At 37.5% G+C, this 22,407-nt stretch overlaps 1 protein-coding gene across 1 annotated transcript; it reads right to left on the bottom strand.

Moving 5' to 3' along the window:
* Window positions 1-1,826: 1,826 nt before the first annotated feature.
* On the bottom strand, window positions 1,827-22,086 carry LOC140160915 (A-kinase anchor protein 17A-like). The gene is made up of 6 exons (XM_072184258.1): window positions 21,888-22,086; window positions 14,525-15,495; window positions 12,721-12,869; window positions 10,947-11,187; window positions 4,409-6,091; window positions 1,827-3,060 (listed from the first exon to the last, which is right to left on the bottom strand). The coding sequence occupies exons 2-5, from the start codon at window positions 15,329-15,331 to the stop codon at window positions 5,681-5,683; spliced, it is 1,608 nt and encodes a 535-aa protein (XP_072040359.1). The 5' UTR covers window positions 15,332-15,495; window positions 21,888-22,086; the 3' UTR covers window positions 1,827-3,060; window positions 4,409-5,680.
* Between the last annotated feature and the right edge of the window lie 321 nt (window positions 22,087-22,407).

Here is a 22,407-nt window from a genome sequence, read left to right as displayed (position 1 = left end):
TACAGTTTGAAGCCATGTGTTGTATGCATGACACGTATATACCAAAATGACAAATATATTGCCCTCTTGTGATAATCAAATTCCCTGCGCTTCTCTAATTATTCCATCTGGGAAAAGTGGATTTTAATTTTCCATAAGTGGCTGTGAACCCTTAGTGAGATTATAATTCTGACGACCTGCTACATGTTTGAGTGAAGAAAAAGTGTTGATTACAAGCATTACATACCTTTGTGTCCTGAAACCGTAGAATCATAGGCATTTCCTCAAATACCTATGGTAGAATGGTCCTAATGCTTTAAACTATAGGCCCACGTCTTTCAATTCATGCATGTAACACTTTCTTAGTGCTAATATCGTTATGAATTCGGCAGATGGCCAAATCCGGATTCGACTTTTGGTAAATTCATTTTACGCATTCATTACTTTTGAATTTGAGAATAAGGGATCAATGCTATACATAATAGAGGGCAGCATATCAATTTTTTAACGGAGATCAGATGATAACAGCATAGAAAGTATTCAAAAGAGGGCGGCATACAGGGTTAGCTAACGGTGACTCACAGTACGGTCAAAGACGATGTAAAACCGTTAAAAAATCAATATGTTGCCCTCTATAGGTAAGACATTGATCCCTTGTTCTCTAATTCAAAAGTAACGAATGCCAAAAATGAATTTACCAAAAGCCGAATCCGGATTCGGCCGTCTGCCGAATTCATAACGATATGATCTATTCCAACTCCCAGGCATGAGATTTTTCAGCTGATCAGCTGAATTCAGCTTTTTTGACTGTTAAAATTTACGCATTTTTATTTATTTTCAGCCCAATTTTGGGTCGTTTTTGCCAATTTCACACCGTTTTTCAGCTGTTTTGTCCACAGCCACTCTCATGCCTGAACTCCTTATAAAGCAATGACTATTGAACAACACATTATTCAGTCCAAACTGTTGGTTTATTTGCTACATGAAGTAAACACAAAACTATAATCCATCAACAGTCGTCAACATACTAAGGGGCCAATTTATATTTATGCCAGGAATTGTTTCCCTATTGCATTTGCTTCAAAACGTCCTGTCCTCCAATTTCTCTATTTAAAATTATTGGTTCAATTCCCTATTTTACCTGAACAAAGAACTGAAACAGCTGGTCCAGTTTTCCAGGAAAGGCTGTATGGTGCTCGAAGCAAATCGTTGTGAAAAAATTCTCTAGGCGAAAATCTCAATAAATCTTCAAATTGGCCAACCAACAAAATCTTTGAAGGGAACATTGGTGATTGTCATCATCAATGGACTATTGCAGGTGAAATCCATAAACCCCCTCCCTATGGCAGACATGAACTTAATTTATGCACAGGGGTATAGATTTCAAATGGAGTCGCCCATTCAGGTAACCCCATTTACAATTCTAATTCCCTGTGTAGGAGACCAAGGCCATGTTTTCCATACAGGGTATGTGGATTTCAATTGGAGTAGCTTAAGGGGGTACTACACCCCTGCCCAATTTTATGCCTATTTTTGCATTTTTCTCAAAAGTTATAGCGCATTGGGAACAAGTAAGATATGTATATTATAGGGGCAAGGACTACAACTACTGCACTGGAAATTTTATTTCAGCACAGACAACAGTTGTGGAGTTACAGTCAAAATGAGGGAAAACCAATATTTGATCAATAAATCAATAACTACTTGCTTTGAGTTGCTGAATTTTCAGTACAGTAGTTGTAGTCCTTGCCCCTATAATATACATATCTTACTTTTCACCAATGTGCTATAATTTTTGAGAAAAATGCAAAAATAGGCACAAAATTGGCCAGGGGTGTAGTACTCAGGAACCATCCATAATCCAAACATCCCATGCAGACTTGGTTGCAAAGTTATGACTTGACTTGGTACAATGCAGAGCCATTTTCTTTTATTGAGGGGTCAGAGCCAAAGGCCTTAAGTACAAAAATGACATGTAATGATACAGGTGTTTTTGTACTTTTGTATACACATTTCATGCACAGTGTTGCACTTACGGCTTTACATTTTCACTTCACTTAGGGCTTTACATTTTCATTTATAACAGTTTCTGTGGCCATTCGCTGTCATAGTGCACCAGGGACTGCCTTTTGAAGAGAGCGAGAGCGATCGCTCTCCACTGCTCTCCTTAAAACTGGTATAGGAGAGTGATTTTTAGCTCTCCTTAATTGACCATTCTCTCCTTACATTCTATTGTAAATGCTCTAAACAGCTCTCCTTGAAGGCACCAGAAGAGCTATTTAATGCTCTCCTGCAAATTACAAAAGACAGTCCCTGGTGCACGTTAGTAACCATTGGTTATTGGTTCAAGCCTGGGCTCATACACCTGTTCCGAATTATGATATGCCATAGGCTTTTGTGTTGTGATCATTTCGATCAGTGGTTCGTAACAAAGGAAGCATGAGCCGAGCCAGTTGACCTAGCAACGGTCATATTCTAATGTACACTACGCCAGCGAATAGCTTGATTTTGGCTATACAATCATAAGGTGCCCAGTGTTGTAAGAATTATTTTGGTACCAGACAGCCCTATGTACAAAAATGCCATTTTGAGATACACATATTTTTGTACTTGGGGCTTTCTGGCTCTCACACATTTCATGCATAGTGTTGCACTTAGGGCTTTACATTTTTGCTTAAAAGTTCTGTGGCTATTCGCTCTCGTAGTGCATGTTAGTAACCATTGGTTACTGGTTCAAGCCTGGGCTCATACACCTGTTCCAAATTATAATATACCATCCATAAGCTTTGTGTTGTGATCATTTCGATCAGTGGTTCATAACAAAGAAAGCGTGAGCCAGTTAACCTAGCAACAGTCATATTCTAACGTGCACTATGCCAGCGAATAGCTTGATTTTGGGTATACAATCATAAGGTGCTCAGTGTTGTAAGGATTATTTTGGTACCAAATCACATTTTGGCCAAAAATGCACTTAGGGCCTTTTGGCTCTGACCCCTCGATATATGTTACCGTTTTTGGCTCCCTTGTTTTTTGCATGTATCTCAATTTCACAATGGGTCTGATTGGATCAGATAAGGCCATCTTAAGGTTACACAAAGAAACGTATAAAAAACGTATAATAGACGTATAAAGTTGTTCTCTAAAACCGCGTTTTCTCAGCAATCAAATATCGCAGTGAGTCAAATGTTGGTGCATGGATGTATCTTTACATTATTTTTGTGTGTTTATACAAATTTTTAGAATCCGTTTGAAAATCCTTCATTTAAATCATTTTTACGCACCATGTTCACAAGGTCAAAAACGCGTTCCATGCAGTTTTTTTCAAATGTTCGCTCCGTATAAAACCACGCCGAGTGATTGTTTTCTCCTTTTTTGTATTGTACTACAAATCGACCAAAGAAATAATGTTGCCATGGGGAAGAACCAAATACAGTACCGATTAAATTTTATTAGCCCGTTTTGGGGAACAATTTTCGAGAATCTTGTACCACAAAACACTGTTATGTTACATTATCGATATCTGGATTGTGGAGCGTTAATTTGGATTTCTAACTGCCTACATTATTTCTCAAATGTCTGTCGCTTACTTTACCATTTGAATTTCACTCCAAATTTAAGCTACTTTTGCAAAAAGCGAGGTTTTTCGCCATCGATACCTCCGACATTTACAGCGGTGATGAGCTTGTTTATCATAAGAGCCTGTTATGCACTATTCCATAATAGTCAGTTTGAGATCAATCAATTTCATGTGTCCCTCAGTGGCGCAATCGGTTAGCGCGCCGGACTTAATAGCCTGCTATAGTTTTGAGCTGGAAAACTTTGGTACGTGTTCGAGTCCCTATGAGGTCCATTCCATTTATTTTATTTTATTTTTCTCTCACATTTATTTCTTTTTTCTTGTTCGTTTCTTTCTGACTGCAGCGGTTGATTGTTTTTGCCCTTTTTTCATTATATAATTCAGGAATTTTTAGGCTATACTAATAGGCGCGGCCTATGAATGTATTTTTACAAATTATATTGGTTGTTGGTTTTGTTATTGTTGTTGTAGTTATTGTTGTAGGCCTATATATTGCATAATATAAATAGGCCTACTAATAGGCCTATTATAGCCTATAGAAGCATTGATTTATTTCATGACAGATATCATCCAGGATACTTTTAAAAATTGAAAATTTAGAAAATCCAAAGGAAAATTGCCGAACACGGCTGCCCACAATCAACCCCCCCCCATCAGCCCATATGGTCCTATCATGGTCGCCTCCCTATCCCTGCAACATATAGGATGACTCACGAGCATGCGGTTTGTCCGTGGCCCTAGTTCAGATTGATACACTATTGTACGCGTGAGTTCATTCTTTTCTGCATGGCTGTTTCCATTATTAACTTACGCCCCTCTGGAATCAAGCCTTGAAAATCAATTATATTTAACCTTAATTCAACAGTTCATCTCAAAGCCCCCACACGTATTAGTAAAATCACCCGGTTTTTGTGTGTTATTCCTGCTGCATTGAGTAAATAATAGTTTTTTCTCGCTGTTTTATTTATTTATTTTTTTTAATCCACCACACAAAAATATCACGTCTGACATCATCTAAATCACCTTGAGTCAGTAAATCTCTGTGACAGTTGAAAAGGTGGTCTATTCTTATCAAAATGCTCATCCCACAGATTAAAAAAAAAGTAAAAAAAAGTTTTAAAAATCGCATTCCGCATAAGGTTTTCAACTTGGGAAGGGCTTTGAGACAAACTATTAAATTAAGATTGCCTAATGTCAGAAATTATATTGGCATCTTTGATGCGCTGACATCGGTATTAATTATGACTCTACAAAATTGATTTGATCAATAAAATGGGTTGTTTGTGACTTAAACTTGCCTTGAGAAACAACCATATGAAGTAGTCCTATTTCTTTCTCAGAAACATTAAAATTATCTCTGGATCCACACATTTTGATGGACTTAAGCATGGCATAGCTTGTAAAATAGGAAAAATATTAGTTGTAAAAAAATAACTATTTTGCTTCATGTAACTCATATTTTATTGATACCATCATATCACGACGATGGTAAGGCTGAACAAAAAATGGCAGGAGACTGTGTGCATAACTATGTTAACATTGCCTTTTTATATCTGAAATGCTCTTACATTCTGTTTTGGCTGCAAAAAAGCATACTATAGTCCATATATCTACCTCCAGTCACCGGTACTAGCTTTGAAGTTCATTGTGTGCTGCGTTTGCTTAGCGTTACTTGGTGTGTGTACATACTTTAACGTGCCTGCGATCAACATGCCGCATATGTACACGCAAGAAAACATGCTAGGCCAACACATCACATGCTGAAAATCGAAGCTAGTGCTGGTGACTGGAGGTAGATATATAGACTATAAGAAGGGTTTTCCCATTTTCTGCAGAGCATTTATCTTCTATAGCCTATTTGAGGTTTGAGGTATACCTTCATGTAGGTATACTCAAGAGTAGACCTACTCAAGAGTTAACCTAGTATCAAGACGGGAATTATACAGCTTACAGAATAAAGCTGTATAATCCCCCAATAACACCCTTGACAATAGGTTAATTCATATCTACATGAATGATTAGACCCTAATTTTACTTCAATTATGACCAATTTCTGTCAAGTACTTTATGCTCTAAAAATCCAAGATTAGCACCGCTTATCAAGACGTACTGATGCTGGGAATGCTAAAAATGTATTCCACTATAGTTATAAATACTAGTCCATGTGCCTGTTTTCTTGTTGAATACTTCCACTGGACTAGACCTCCCAGGTGGACTCTCATCACCCCTGATATTAGTTGAAGTCTCCGTCTTCACAACAGCAGATTTGAGTCTTTTAGGCCTTGTGGCCAGTTGCTGACGCAACTCCTCTCTTTCAGTTTCTTTGCGTTTTTCCTCACGTTTCTCGTGATTTTGCATGAGTTTCTCTTTTAATTTTGCCTCTCTACGTTTCAGTTCCCTAAGTCGTCTATCTTCGTCTCGTTTCTTCTTTCTCTCGGCTTCTTCTTTGCGCTGTTGTTCTTCCTGCACCTGTCTGTTGCGTTCTTCTTCTAGTTCTGCTAGCTTCCTCTCTACTTCAGTCTGTTGTTGTATTATCTGAAAAGAAAATGATTATAAACAATGCAAATCTTTGTTACTTCAAACAACAAAATCAACAATGTAATTTGTAGTGCACAATGCACAGGTATAAACACACAAGCCTCAGCACACTTATTAGGAATTCGACCACTGTGCCCCAAGACACCCCATGTTAATTATTTTAAAGCAACAATCAGAGACTTACAGGTGAAAAGTTGTAACACAATACCACAACAAGAGCACCAATGGCGCTGTGGCTCTTTGCTTTTTGGGGACAGTGAAAGTAATTTTTCTTGGGAGTCAAATGCGCAACAGGTGACATTATTTGATTATGTGACAGGTCACATGTTGGTTGGTACATGTAGCTATCTCATTTGCAGAGCATACATTAATCAATTTAGGACAAATTTGAACTCAGATGACCCCTGGGTGACCACGGATGACTCCGAAATGCCCTTCCAAAATTTGACTCCAAAAGTTGACTGTACTTACTAAGTTTCATGCCCATTCAAGTTTTTAGTAATTTGACCTCAAATGACCCCTGGGTGACCTCTGATAGCACTGAAATGACCTTCCAAATACTTGACTCTAAATGTTGACTGTACCCACCAAGTTCCATGCCCATACGACAGTTTTTAGTCATTTGACCTCAGATGACCCCTGGGTGACCTGAAATGACCTTCCAAAAACCTGACTCTAAATGTTGACTCTACCCACCAAGTTTTATGCCCATGCGACAGTTTTTAGTAATTTGACCTCAGATGACCCCTAGGTGACCTCGGATGACCCCAAAATGACCTTCCAAAAAATTGACCTCAGATGATCCCTGAGTGACCTCGGATGGCCCCGAAAGAACCTTCCAAAAATTTGACTATAAATGTTGACTGTACCCACCAAGTTTCATGCCAATGCGACAGTTTTGATTAAGTTGACCTCAGATGACCCTGGGTGACCTTGGATGACCTTCCAAAAATTGACTCTAAATGTTGACTGTACCCACCAAGTTCCCTGCCCATACGACAGTTTTTAGTAATTTGACCTCAGATGACCCCTGGATGACCTTAAATGACCCCGAAATGACCTTCCAAAAACCTGACTCTAAATGTTGACTGTACCCACCAAGTTTTATGCCCATGCGACAGTTTTTAGTAATTTGACCTCAGATGACCCCTAGGTGAACTCGGATGACCCCAAAATGACCTTCCAAAAATTTGACCTCAGATGATCCCTGAGTGACCTCGGATGGCCCCGAAAGGACCTTCCAAAAATTTGACTATAAATGTTGACTGTACACACCAAGTTCCATGCCCATATGATAGTTTTAGTAATTTGACCTCAGATGACCCCTGGGTGACCTCAGATAACACTGAAATGACCTTCCAAAAACTTGACTCTAAATGTTGATTGTACCCACCAAGTTCCATGCCCATATGACAGTTTTTAGTAATTTGACCTCAGATGACCCCTGGGTGACCTTAAATGACCTTCCAAAAACCTGACTCTAAATGTTGACTATACCCACCAAGTTTTATGCCCATGCAACAGATTTTAGTAATTTAACCTCAGATGACCCATAGGTGACCTCGAATGACCCCAAAATGACCTTCCAAAAATTTGACTCCAAATGTTGACTGTACTCAAGTTTCATACCCATATGAGTTTTTAGTAATTTGACCTCAGATGACCCCTAAGTGACCTCAGATGACCCCGAAATAACCTTCCAATAATTTGACTCTAAATGTTGACTGTACCCACTAAGTTTCATACCCATACGACAGTTTTAGTCATTTGACCTCAGATGACCCCGGTGACCTCGGATGACCCCCAAAATGACCTTCCAAAATTTGACGTCCACATGACCCGGGTGACCTCGGAAGACCCTGAAATGACCTTCCAAAAATTTGACTCTATTATGTTGACTATACCCACCAAGTTCCATATGCCCATACAGCAGTGTTTAGTAATTTTACCTCGGATGACAAGGGGTCGTGGATGACCCCTTAACTTACTTAAAATATTTAAAAAAACACCTTGGGGTCAAGGTCAGGTGAACAATTCTTATGACATTACTATGCTTATGCCCCCAACCCAACCCCTGGACCCTCTCAAGGTATTTCATTTGGATTTTTCATAATTTTTTAATTCATCTATTTCAATAAAATTCATTTCAATAAATTTTATTTGTTTCACTTTTATTTTTTGTTTATTATTTTATCATATTAATTTTGCATTTTCTTATTTTATTTATTGTGATTCATTTTTATAAGCAAATATCACTATTTAAATATTATTTTATTCTATTTATTTACTTCAGCACTCCCAATAGTATTATGAACATTCATTAATAGCATAATGAACCAATCACTGCCGGTTGAGCTTTTGTCATACAGGCTTGATATAGCAAGTACGTACAATTTTCCACCTGGTGAAATAATATTCTGTTTTGGCGTTCCTAAAGTATTATGCTCGGATTTGACTATTTGAGACAACAAAATGTCCTTATTTTAACAGTTTTATGTAAAATATACTCTATCCTATGTTCATACGAAACATGAAAAAGGTTGCTTTGGTGAAAGTTATGAAATTGATGGATTCCCGGCGACCATTATTTTTGAAAGATCGGAGAACATATTTTCTGGGGACAATTTTGCTTTCGTCCATGTAAATTGCTATGTGATTCTTCGTCAATTTACTCCACGAAACTTGGTGATTTCCGCAATTTCAGCCACAAAGTCATCATTATTGATTCTTAATCTGCTGTAAAATCTAGCATATTTGTGAATATTGATGTAAACCAAGCTAAGAATAACGAAAGCTTCGACATGGTTTCATCATAGCTCGATGGTTTCATGTTTACACTTTTCTTTGATGTAGCCGGCCCTATTAAATTGTCATTTGTTTTCAATAATATAATTGAAGATTTCGCCACTGATCTATTCCTTAAGGGCTCTTTCTCCTTTTTTATTTGGTGAAAGTTCAGTATTTTTCCCCCGATGCTTTGGCTCTCAGTCTCAGTCAGAGACAGCGAGTTGCATTCACGTACTGCTGCCTTTGGGTTGGTATCTGGGTACCGGTAGGCCTATGAATACATGTATTTGCTAGGTTGCGATGTCATGATGTGCGCTACTACAGCGCTAGCAGCGATGACCGGCCCGCCGGACATGTCCCTGGCAGGTACTAGCATGATCCCGGTATGATTGCCGTGTGGCAGGTATGCAATATGCATTTCCAGTGATCATCATCAAGATTTACAAGCAACTAGTGACATAGCCTAGCTAGATCTCCTTCCACCTCCCTTGTGAAATTGAAAATGTCAAAGGTATCATTCAACATTATTTTCTTCCTAATCATCTTGGTAAACTATTTTCATGATAATTATTTTATCAAAAGTAGCCATGCTGCACCAGCCCAGCCGGGCGTATTCAAAGTCCGAATGTAGAAAATCACGACCTTGACCTGAATCAGATGCATAGAAAATAACCATGGATTCAGGGTTGCCAAACCCATGATTTTGTAGCCCATTGGGCGACTTTTTGAAGATTTTCCCGCGACTTTTCCCTGCCCCATATAAACCAATGGTAAAGAGAAAAATTGGGCGACATTTCGGTTATTTGACCCGCCATTCAAGCTGAAATTTGTTGGAAACCCTGGTTGTTTTTAACCAAAAATCGTCACAGTGCTTTCGTACTGCACTTGCGCAAGCAAAATAGTCCCCCAGAAAAGTCATTTGTTCAGATTTATTCGGGGATTTATTCAAGATTCAGACATGTTCTTGACTATTTTTTGACATTCCTTAACTATCTCTTTATTTAAATTATAAAGAAATAGTTAAGAAAAGTTAAGAAGTAGTCAAATAATTTCTGATCTGAACTAAATCTTAAGAAATGTACCTCCATTGGTTTCCGTCTGTATCACGCATCTTAAATTATACAGACCAGAATGATCTCTAGCACACACAGGGAACCAAGATATAACTCGATTATCGTGACTATTTTGGTCTTTTTTACCCAAAATAATACTTTTATCGCCTGGATTTCAATAAAATCTGGAGTGCAATCGATTCAAAAATAACTTAGCCAAACTTAGAAACGAAACTTAAGTCTTCATATCAGTCATTAAATTATCCTTAGCATAAAAACCAACAGCGTATTGTGGCCTGAAAATGAATGCTAGTTAGTTGCATGACAAAGGCACTGATAGCTCCGCTCAGAGCCAATAAGCTATCGCAGCCAAGATTAGCTTCCTGGGTTCTTGCATGGGTACCCGAGGTAATAAGCAGTTAGTATCTTGTCCAGGGGAATTTCAAGTGGCTCAATTTATTTTCTTAAGAACAAACTGGTACTGCATCAGGGTTTGAACTGGTATCCTCAAACCAATGCACAGAGTCTAACGCTGTCTGCGCCACCGATTGAGCCAACTTGACTGCTTGGTGGTTCTCCAACTGCAGGCCTTGCCTGATGTCGCATTTGAGTGAATTTTCACATTTATAATTACCTACTGATAATTTAATCAGGTGAGGAACAGATGAATATTCATTCCTCCATCAGTTTTCCTTACCGTAAGGCCAACAGATTTTAACATAATTTGTCCATAACCTATAGGGCCTGGTATTAATTTTCAAGGATATTTGACTAACTTATGCAAAATTGCATATTTTTCACTGAAATTCTCATCACGCAAGGATATCCTTCAACAACATTTTGCCACCAATAGTCTAACAGATCTTGAGATACAGTTGCAGACAGATGTTGATGCAGACGTACAGAAAAGTGATTACTAGGTTTCTTCCTGATCACACTTCAGGTGAAACAAGAAAAGCAATACAATTCAAACAGTTTACAAAATAAAATCTAAAAAAATATCTTGCAAATACCTTGGCTCTCTCCAAGAGTTCTGTGAGTAACCTGATTGATTCCAGTCTTCTCTGAGCTATCAGTAGCTTTCTCTCTTCTAATAGGATCTTCCTCTGGAGTTCCTGTTCACGCTTTTGTTGCTTTTTCTCTTCTTGCTTCCTTCTTCGCTTTTCTTCTCTTTCCAGTTGTCGCATCTTTTTCCTGGTTAGTTTTTCCAGCTTACGTCGTTTCTTGTTTGATTCTTCCTTCTCCTTTTTGATCCTGTAATAAGGGCAAGGTAGAGATGCACTTAGTGCTTTATCATAAAAGGGGAAAATATATGGACAAGCAAACAGTCATGCCTACTTAAAGGTTAATGTTAAGGCATGTATGCCTGTGTTCACAAGCTGGGGTATCCATCTCTTTATGAAGTACTGGGGCCAGACACATCCATATGCTGGTTTCATACTTTCCTGTCGCTTGCTGCTTTGCCACTCTGACAATGATTTGCTTCATGATCACTTCACAGTCACACCACACACCAGAAACACTAGCAGTGACCAGTGGCAAGGAGTTGAATTCAAGTCAACTCGGGAGCGGCCCGCTCTGAGTATAAGAACCGGAAACAATTTTTGGCGGTGCTGAGCAGCAACATTGGCTTTCATAATCATGCCGCTGCTGCTCAGCAGTGTACCACTCCGCTTGCAGAAAAGCTTAGCGGCAAGTGGCAGAAAGTATGAAACCAGCATATAATATGCTGGGCTAGGAGCCCATCTCCCACACAGCGTGTCTGTTTACCTCCCCAACATACAATGTAAGCCAGTACTCATTTATATATCTGAGCGAAGAGGAAAGTGCTCTTAGTACCCAACACAATGGCACCACCAGATCGTAACCAGTAACCTTACAATCATGAGTCAAAGCCCATACCGCGGAGCCACTGTGCCCCCACTTGTGCGTTAATTTCTGATTAATATGTTGTAGTTAAACCAGACTTGAACGCTAGTCCAAATGAAAATGAAGATCGGAGTGCAGCCTCACTACAATTAATCACTGATAACAAATGCTGTTCATGTGATATGAAAACAATGCAGACTTATGTCACCTTGATTGATGGTATTCATATGAGGATGTTATCATCCATGATGAAGGAGGAATAAATATCAAAGGGGAGGGCATTCTATACAGACATGCTGTCATCCTGGAGCAGCAACTCACAGGAAAGTGCATGATTTTAAATCATGGTACAAACTGCACAATCCAATTTATGTATTATTTGGTAAAATTTGTAGCATTTTTGATACGGAGCCACAGCACAAAACAGTGTTTAGGGTGGGGATTTCTTATGTTTGTTAAAAGTGTTATCTTGTTGCAGTGAGAATGAATGAACACAACGTGCCATTTTAGATGTGTGCTTAACCCTAGCACCCATAAATACCACAAAATACCACAATGAAAACCGCTGCGCATGTGTGAATCCCAGGGTCTGCGATGCCGCAATCACCCTAAGTGCTATATGCTCATGGAATCGCTGTCCGGGGAACCTGACCTGTGTAGCTACCAATCGGTGATTGTGTGCTTGGCATGCGAAATCGCAGGTTCAAATCTCAGGGTGCCAAGTGACTTTTTGTTTTGTTCATCTTCTCTCCTTTTTGTTTCTTCTTTAACTTCCGATAGCAAAAAACAGGGTTCTGTGTTAGGGTTAATACACACGTCTGCTGCGTTCCATATCCTCCTTATGGATGTGTTGTCTTGGATGCATTCATCACACTGTGTTCATTCATTTACCATTCTCACTGTAAGCTTAATACTTACCTTTCTTCCTCAAGTCGTCTTTCTTCCGTTTCCCTCTCAAGTTTTTTCTGTTCTTCTCTTTCCTTTTCAAGATCCATCAGTCTTTGGCGCTCTTTCTCTCTCCTGCGAATGGACTTGGCGCTGAGATGTCTTGTCTTGTCAAAATCAATCTGGTGTTGAAGGAAAAACCCACAAATTACAGCATGAATTTTCTAATGTAAGTTCATATGTGCTGGTGATAAACAATTTCCATAAGTTTAAACTGACTTTCAGCACAAAATTCACTAACCTTGAATTTTCGATGTGACACATCCTCATCAGAAGAAGTCCTAAGATGTTGTGATGGACTTGCCCTTTTTGTTGACCATCGCGATCAGGGACTGGAATTGCCAACCTTATACAGTGCCCTCATTCGACCAAAAGTCACCAATGGTCAACAAAAGGGTAAGTCCATCACAACATCTTAGAACTTCTTCTGATGAGGATGTGTGTCACACATCGAAAATTCAAGGTTAGTGAATTTTTGTGCTGAAAGTCATTTTAACTTCAGCATGAATTTTATCAGCTGCTTCACCACATTCATGCTGAATATTTGATTAAAAGAATGATCACCTCGACTCGGATAATATAGATGTGGGTGCTGCTAATAAAATAGATATAGTTAAGATATTTTTACCTTATTTTGTCATAAAATTGTTTCATAAAATTCAAGCCATATTGTAACAATTCCATAAAAATAGAATTAGTATTTCTTTTCCATAAAATGTTAGCTTTTACTGTCAGATACGTCCCCTTTTAAGGTAAAGCAAAGAAAATGTGTCAGTCGTGCTATGGCACAGTCCTTTGATGTGCATAACCATCTCACACGCCATGAACATACTGTGTTATGAATATCAAATACGCATTCGACTAAAATTTCCATTGTAATAATTAAATAACTGTTCCTGCGCTTTATTCCAAATCTCAGATTTTGACAAAACTATTGCACCTAAAATCTTGAACATTACAAATTTTATTTGAATAATATTGAGGGCATCCTCCTTGGTAAATGTTACAATATGGCTTTAAGTGGACGAAAATTAATTTATGTGTATGATTTACACAAAACAATTATAAAATGCTTTTGTTTAATAGAGAGAATATTTTCATTTGGTGAACTAATGGAACCACAGACTACTACAGACTATCCACAACTAGGTTAAGTCCCAGCATCACCCGTTAATGAGGGCCAATAGTTCCATGAAGTGCGACAGATGAAACTGATGTGCATATACCACATATTTTTACAGTCTTTTGCTAAAATTCTAAGACACACAACGCCCTATCACCTATTATGCGAAGGCTGTCCTCATTGTTAGACATGCACGATCGAATGATCGGCCCTCATGAATATCCATGAATTTACAGAAAAAAGCACAGGAACTTTGGCTGCTTGCAAATATAATTAATAGTCTGTGAAGGGAACAGTTTCTATTTGTGACCTGCTACAACGAAATCAGCATAAAGTCGCAAGGCCTTAGTAACGCCTTGTTGGTGTTCACTCACTTGTTAAAGCCACTAAGTATGTCTGTATGTCCTTTGTGAATTGGGGCACAATGGGCCATTCACGAAGGATAAAACTACTGGCTTGTACAGGTGGCGGCAAACAAAGAACATCAACTTAGTCAGACGAAATATCTCGAAACTACCAACTCAACAAAATGAGTATAAAGTCGCGTTGACTTTACGCTGATTTCGTGGTAGCAGGTCACATTTCATTTCATGAAAATATTCATAAACATTCAATATTTGTATAATATCCCTTGTTTTATTCCCCCTTCCTCACCTTAAGTTCAGCTGTATATGCCTTCCCATCTTCTGTTTTTCTCATTAGTTTCATTCCTTTCAATGCATCCATTGCTTTCACAAAACCAATGTATTCTTTGAATTGCACATAAGCTTCAAATGTCAGTTGATTACTGAATGGAGAAAATGTCCTGAAATTACCTCCTGTGATCTGATTTTCATGTCTGTAAGGATCCAACAAAGGCACATCAATGTGACGAAGATCTCCAAAAGTTTGAAACACCCGCCTCATGATGTTTTCACTTGGAAGATCAGGTTCTGATTTGGTGGCAAACCAGCGACATGGAAGGTTTTCCAGGTGGATTGTGTCAGGTCGTTCACCAGGGTTGGCCTCGTTCATTCCTTTGGCGTCGCGAAAAAACGAGTCCCAATCGTGCCGAATAGGGAACGGTATCTTAGCTTCAGCAGCTCTGATTTTGAGTGAATCGGTGAATCCACTTAGTTTGATAGCTTTACCGTCCATTCGGGCGATTAAAGTTTTGATCAAACTCTTTGCCTCAACTTCTGCTTCAAATCGCAGAAACTCCAAAGAGCTCTTACTGACCCTTAGCACCAAGAACTGATCAGGTTGGGCCATTCTTTTAAGCTTTTCCATCACTTCCCAGTTACTTAGACTCTTTCCTGGTGTTTTGAGTTGAGGTAGAGTGACTGATATATTCAGTTTAGCGATGGGTTTTAGGAATAATCCTCGTTCTTCAAAAAGTTCAATGGCCTCTGATGCATTATTGCACAACTGGGCTGCTGAAAGCACTGAGTTTTGAAGATGGTGGACGGTAGGACGAGACATGATTACTTCTGTGGTGGGATGAGGTTACTTGGTAACAGGAAGATTAGAGCAAGCTATGAGGTTGAAAGGCTGAATACTTTCTTCAAAGTCTGTCCAATCACTAAGTTATTATCAGTAATATTTTCTTCTCCACTGCACATACATACTTTTCTGAAGCTCACATCCTGTAATGAAAAAAGGTACAGTAACACAAATGATTAATTTAAGGGTACTACTTAGTATCTTAAAGCTGTATTTATCACAATTTTACACAATTTTTGGGCACCCCAAGCATGATAACTTATAAGAAATCCCATTGTCCTTCAATGCAAATATCGAATACACTAATGTGATCACATATACACAACGTAATGTTTGACGCACAGTAAATGACTCTGTACAATTATGATATGATTTTTAACTTATTTAGCTCTTTAAGTACCGTACATCAACTGGCATTTATCTAGCCAAATTACATAGGAATTTTCAAATCTATAGTTATAAAATGGATAGGCACTTGGTGTAAACTCTGTGTGCAGACATCATGACTATTGTGGGATACATAAATTAGACTGCATGTCTTTTGGTAAAAATGTGTGAAAACCAACCACTACTTACGCGCAGCTAGTGCGCACCTCAACAAGCGTGTTGCGTAATGACAGAGACCATATCCTCTACGGTGTGATAGATGACATACATAGGAACTAACAAAATTCAGCGCTTACAAGCTAGACCACTCCCACTGACTAAGAATTGTAACTGTTTGCCATTAAATAGCAGCGACTGAAAGACAAAGTTTCCATTGCACAGTTTACCGGTAAATACTTGACGAACAGCATCGATCGACATGCCTGAAAACTTCAAGAAAGTTTACTGGCAGAAGGTTGGGCCGTCAACCCAGCCGTAAATCAATTAACCCCAAATCATTGCATTACATGTTGATTTTAGTAGGCCTATTACAGAATTTTGTAATTGTTTGACTTAAAAAAATGAAATAGCAAACTTGAGAAAAGAAGACTGAAGAGTAGAATAAAATTGTGTGTATTTTCTTTGGTTTTAAACATCATGAATTCGTTCTTGTGTCACATTACACCATTGGGGGAACCACCAGTTTTTATCGACCTAAGGATTCAGTAATATGTGAAGTGTCATGTCAAAAACAGACACTTTTAGGCAGGTTTATCAATTTTTAGGTTTTTACATATCTTAAATATGGGCAATTCCAAGCGTTGCGGAATGATGCAAACTGCCTTTGTACGAATTTCTTTTTGATGCAGCAGCCAAATATGTATTAACAGCACAAGGTGAATAGCATAATGTTAAAGTATTTTTGGTTAGTGAATGATTAAGGTAGGAGAAACTTTTCCAAACCACCCTAATTTCCTAATTTGCATATGGTCATTTTCACGGTAAAGGGTGTAACTTTTGATTTTTAGGGTCAAAATTTCAAACCACTTAAATATATTTCTGTTTACTGAAATCATGCATAGAAGCAACTTAAATTCCAGTAAAATAATGTTTCAAGGCTTAAACCTTTTGATTTCTAATAAAAATTTGACATTTGCATAACATTTTGGTTAAAATCTAAGAAAAAATGTATTTTACATAACCTCAGAAAATTTTGACATGAAAGCTGGAATACATGTGAAATTCCATTCCAAAGTAAGTCAACAGATATAAGTTAAATTTTATACCATGTTTTGCTATGTTTGTAATTGCAGTTTTGAAAATTTTTAACATCAAGTGTCATTTACAATGGAAATTTCCAAACCTTAAACATATTTTTTAAGTTTTAATTGGGTTCCTAAAATAATTTGAATGTCTAACTTCATGTACAAATACTACTTGATGAAAGGAACCTCCCAGCCAAGTTTCACAGAAATTGGAGTTATTTTTTTAGAATTGGCAATTCAAGCGATTTGTGTTTCGGAGGCTTCAGTTAACAACACAGGTGATCATAAAAGTAAAATATTCAGCTAACTACTACAAGTTGACATAAAAAATAGGTAAAAAATATCACAATTACCAATTTTCATGCTTTGCTTCTAAGTATTGAATTTCAGTTGTGACAAAAATTAAATTATCACAGCAAGTCATTTTTTTTGTTTCGGAGGCTTCATGTTAACAATTGTTAAACATTGCAGAAGTAGTTTTTTGAAAACAACAGTGTTGGGATCATCTAAGCTGTTATTTTCTTGTGTGTATTGAATCAATGATTCTATGCGGCAGATATTGTAGATTTATCACACATTAATTTTTTCACCCATTTGTCAAGTATGGTGTTTTTTGCATGTGAAGCCTCCGAAACAGGCTTTTTAAGGTATCAGTATATTTTTCAAACATTAACCATAATGTCAATTTTTTTTATATTTTTGACATTCTGCACATATCAAGTAATAATTACAATGCAGATATCAGTATGAAACACACCAATTTAGATATGCATAGATGATAATTAAGTTTATTGTTGTTTCGGAGGCTTCATTTGTTTCGGAGGCTTCAATTGTTAACGGAAAGTTTGTATTGGTTCCCATTTTCAAACGGTGATATATATCTCCACGATTTAAAAACATGTGACTTGAGGATCTACTTTGCTACATTTTGATAAATAGATTGGATGAGCTCTTTTATTTATATTTGCACAAGCTTGCTGAACAGTTTGTTTCGGAGGCTTCAAAAAGTTAACGGAAAAACGGCTATTTGAAGTCAAGATTTTATAAAAATTTTAAAAGCTTGCAAATCGGCTAATTTTTGTTACCCATTTCAAGTTAAGATAACAACTGTTATGAATCAAGAAGAAGTGAAGAAATAACCAAGAATTATGAACCAAAGCTACACCCACAAAGTTTGTTAACAATTGTTAACGGAAAATGAAGCCTCGAAACGACAAATATCAAGTCCGGTTCTCAAAAATACAGGGCCGTTCACAATTAAATCTAATGTGGCAGTGTTTACTGAACATATGACTGTACTTTCAGGATAAGAAAAATTATCCATGAACTAACTGAAGAAAACACAGGGTTTTACAAAAATGTTACTGTTTTTATAGTTTTTCAAAATGGCAATATTAAGTACATTTAAGCCTGCTAAAACTGAACGCAGTAACTCCCAAAGCTGATTATGCTACCCAACGTAGCTGCTAACTAGATCACTTATGTGGCCAAAAATCATGGAATTCTGTGGCTTTATTAGAACACTACGGATTAAAATGTTAAAAATCCAAAGTTACACCCTTTACCGTGAAAATGACCATATGCAAAGTTCAAGCGCTATGGAATGATGCGCACGGGACCAGTATTTTTTTTTTAGAACATTTTTGACAAACTCTGTGAGTTTAGTAATCTGAGATATTAAATTTGCCACTTAATCTAAAGCTTAGGATGTAAACTGACAATTGTCAGTATCGATTTAAAAAAATTTGGGCATCGTCTCTTTATGCCAAATTTTCCGACACTAGGTCACGCTATGAATGATGCAAGGAGCGCTATGGAATGATGCTGTGTGTAAAATCCCATAGAAAATGAAAAGCAGTCCATGTTTGAAAATAAAAATAAATAGATCAATAAATTTGAGTAAATTGTGTTTTATATACTTGGCTACTTTATATGTTAGCTGACAAATATCAATATTTATCCAAAAATATTTATCACCGATTTTTTTAAATCAGATAACTTGTGTTGCATGGTCACATTTTGAAACTAAAATTATGTCAACATTTTGCTAGTCTAAAATTCTTGGAAGTGAAATTTAGCACTGGGTGTTAGCCATAGGATGTAACATAACAACTATCACCATCTATCAAGAAATAATCATCACAGTTTTTATTTTATCGTAAATTTAAAGAAAAAATCCTTGCAATCCATGAATCCTTATGGCGTTGCGGAATGATGCAGGGGGTTTTGTGGAGTTATGTCACTTACAATGGTTCAGGCAATGCTGAAACATCAATTACTGTAAAGATAATTCTGTGCAATGCATTTCAGAAAGTTCTAACCCAAAATTGTGAATATTTTTTTCAAACTGGCACATTATGAATTATGCATCATTCCATAACGCTATGGAATGATGCAACTTTAATTGGTCGTTACCGCCGCAAATTAGACTTTTGAAAATTATTTTTGGGTCATTGGATAGGGATGAATAAATTTGCTTTGCATTCTAGTTTCAATGAAAATCAACCTTATTTTAAAATTGCAGTGATAATAAATGATACTTTTGCGTTGCGGAATGATGCTTTTAATCGTAAAATTGGTACTCAAACAATGCTGATGAAGCTACACGTTATAAAATTTGAAAATTTCTGGTGTTTATATTTTGAGCTACTTATAAACTTTATATTCACATGCATAATTTGTTTCCAAAATTTTACAGTACAGAGCAGTTGCTGTGTTTTTAGTTTTGCTGCTTTTACCAGTCAAGAATATGCAAATTTATGCAAATTAGGATGTTTTTCTAACAATGGACACCATTTCCTCCTAAAAAAGTACGTTTTCAGAAAATATAGCTTTTTAGCTACAATATGAGACCAAAATCACATACTTGACTTGATTTTTAAATTTTGACAATTTGGGCGAGGTTGCTTGGAATTGACCATATAGAGATATTTTGCTCCACAACACCGTTTTACCTAATAAAATCGGACATTCCTAAGTGAAGATATTGAGTGAAGATATTGAGTTTATAAGTTATGGTACCGTATTATAAAATTGGAAATTGAGATATTGGCCTTTTAAATACCGTATCATTGACAATGTTGAGAGTAGGAATTACCTTGAAAAATGTCTCAAAAAATACAAGATGCCAGTTATATCGGTCAGAAACTATCAGACAATATTTTAAACATTAATAACATCACAAATTCGCAACAAACCCAAATTGTGAAAAAAAACACCCCAGGCAGATTTTTGGCCATTTCTCCATTTCTGATCCTGCCCAAAAGTGTCTGCTTTCATATGTACCACATCACATATAAAAACAAATTAAAAATTAAATGGTCTGAGGATTTTAATTTTGGGCAAAAAAAAATGGAGAAAAATATGAGGAGGCTACTGTACATTTCTAAATCTAATGCGGTGAACTGTGGCGTTTGCATCTTGTACTGGAATTTTGCCGATTATTTCGTCTTTATTTCTTCATGATATCAATATATCTAATCAAATACAATGTATCATTTATTACTAATACTATCATACATTTGTATTTGTATTGGTTCAATCAAGCATTAAATGATTAAAATTTTTATACTGGATCGTTCAAGCATGCTCAACCATTTTTGCAATGTAAGTTCCTCTGGCCCTACATGTATAGCTAAAATAATAGTTTCTCGATCATGAGAGTATGAATGTAATGCATGCACTGTGTAATGTCGCAAGTTTAGTGGAACTATTATTTTAGCTATAGTAGAAGTAAAAACGGATACTATGGCCAGAGTTCTAGGGCTAGTGCAGGCTAGACGTTCGCTTTTCGTATCTCTTTCCTTGTTGGAAAGGTACAACGTTGATGAGATAGGAACATGTACCGAACATCCGGGACCTACTCTGCCGTGTTTGGCTGAGTAACGGTACATGAACACGGTCTTTCTTTTGTGCCTATGTAAATTAGTCATTGTGTAAAGCTGTGTTTATACCCATAGGTTACTCATCATCAGACTGAATCATTGTCGTTAACTGCACAAGTTATGTGTGCAATTCTAGAGAACGTTGACCGACAGAGGGTGTCAATATAGGCCTACCGCTTTTGAAAAACAGCGATTCATGCGCATGCTCAGCAGGCAAATACGACGGCGATTTAGTACACTGATCATGTGTGCGATTCAGATTTCTGCAAAAGCGATTGAGTATAAATGCATCTTTAGAAATGACTGGCGATTGTGTGTTCTCAAGTGGGTTTTATCATGTTAATTAGTGACCTGACACCACAGAATTAAAACCAGAGAACCAGGACTCGACCGCCATCTTGATACAGGCATGGAGCAAAAATTGGGGGTATTCGGTTTCCCTCGGAATGCGCTTGAGGCATTCGTTGTCATGCAAGCGCGACATGGATGGGCGCATTTGAGAGACGCACTTGATGCGACCTGCACGCGAGTACCGACGCTTCAGATGAGACGCAGAATTGTTTTCGTTCGTCTCCGCGCACCGTCGGCAAGGACCCGAATACCCCCAATTTTCTCCCCATAGCTGACGTCGCGATTGTACGTGGCGGTATAGGGAGTCCCGGTTCTCCTTTTCTAATTATGTGCCTGACACATATTTGTATTGGTTCGATCTCGATCAAGCATTGATTTTTTGTACTGGATCGTTCAAGCATCTCCAACAAATTTTTCAATGTAAGTGCCTCTGGCCCTAGTGGAAGTAAAAACGGATACTATGGCCAGAGTTCTAGGGCTAGTGCAGGCAGTCAATGACAATGCATGCATTTACTGCAGAATTTTGCACCTGCTGCTGCTAAAAAGTAACAATACAATAATAATAATATTCAATGACAATGATCACAAGAAAAATCAAACAACAAAACACGCGTACGATACGAATTTGTTGATGTTAAAGAGTTTTTATAGCGTAATTTTGGAACATACCCCATGTGTATACCAAAACAACACACACTCTTGCAGCTATATCTGGTTCCATACAGCAATACGCAGCCAAATTGCATCAGAAAATGTTCTTCGAAGATGCCAAAAAGATGTGTTGCAGTTTTCCGAGCAGAAACTTGTCAAATATATCGATCAATCGGTTTTGGAAGGCCTGCGCCGTTGTTTATGGCTTGCCATCGTGGTGAAGACTTATTTTGTGACCTGTCTGTGACTTTCATGGAAATAGCTCCCGGGATTGATTCGTTTTGACGTGACATTGATATTACTGGAAATGGACGAAAACTGCATTTGTGTAATTTACAGCGCAAAGACATCATAAAAATGGATGTTTTATCACTGATCGACCGTCCATCGCCCAGCTGTAGGCCTACTGTGCAATATATTGGAGGAATCCTACATTCTTTTATAGGATACCCGCCGTTTACCCGGTACATCAAATTTGGCAAAAATGTACCGGTAAATCTTAATAAAACACTGAATAATTCTTGACATGAGATTAAGG

The sequence above is a fragment of the Amphiura filiformis genome, chromosome 9, assembly GCF_039555335.1.
Source record: "Amphiura filiformis chromosome 9, Afil_fr2py, whole genome shotgun sequence".
Lineage (NCBI taxonomy): Eukaryota > Metazoa > Echinodermata > Ophiuroidea > Amphilepidida > Amphiuridae > Amphiura > Amphiura filiformis.
The sequence above is the reverse complement of the archived record's forward strand: the minus strand, read 5'-3'. Positions and strand labels throughout refer to the sequence as shown.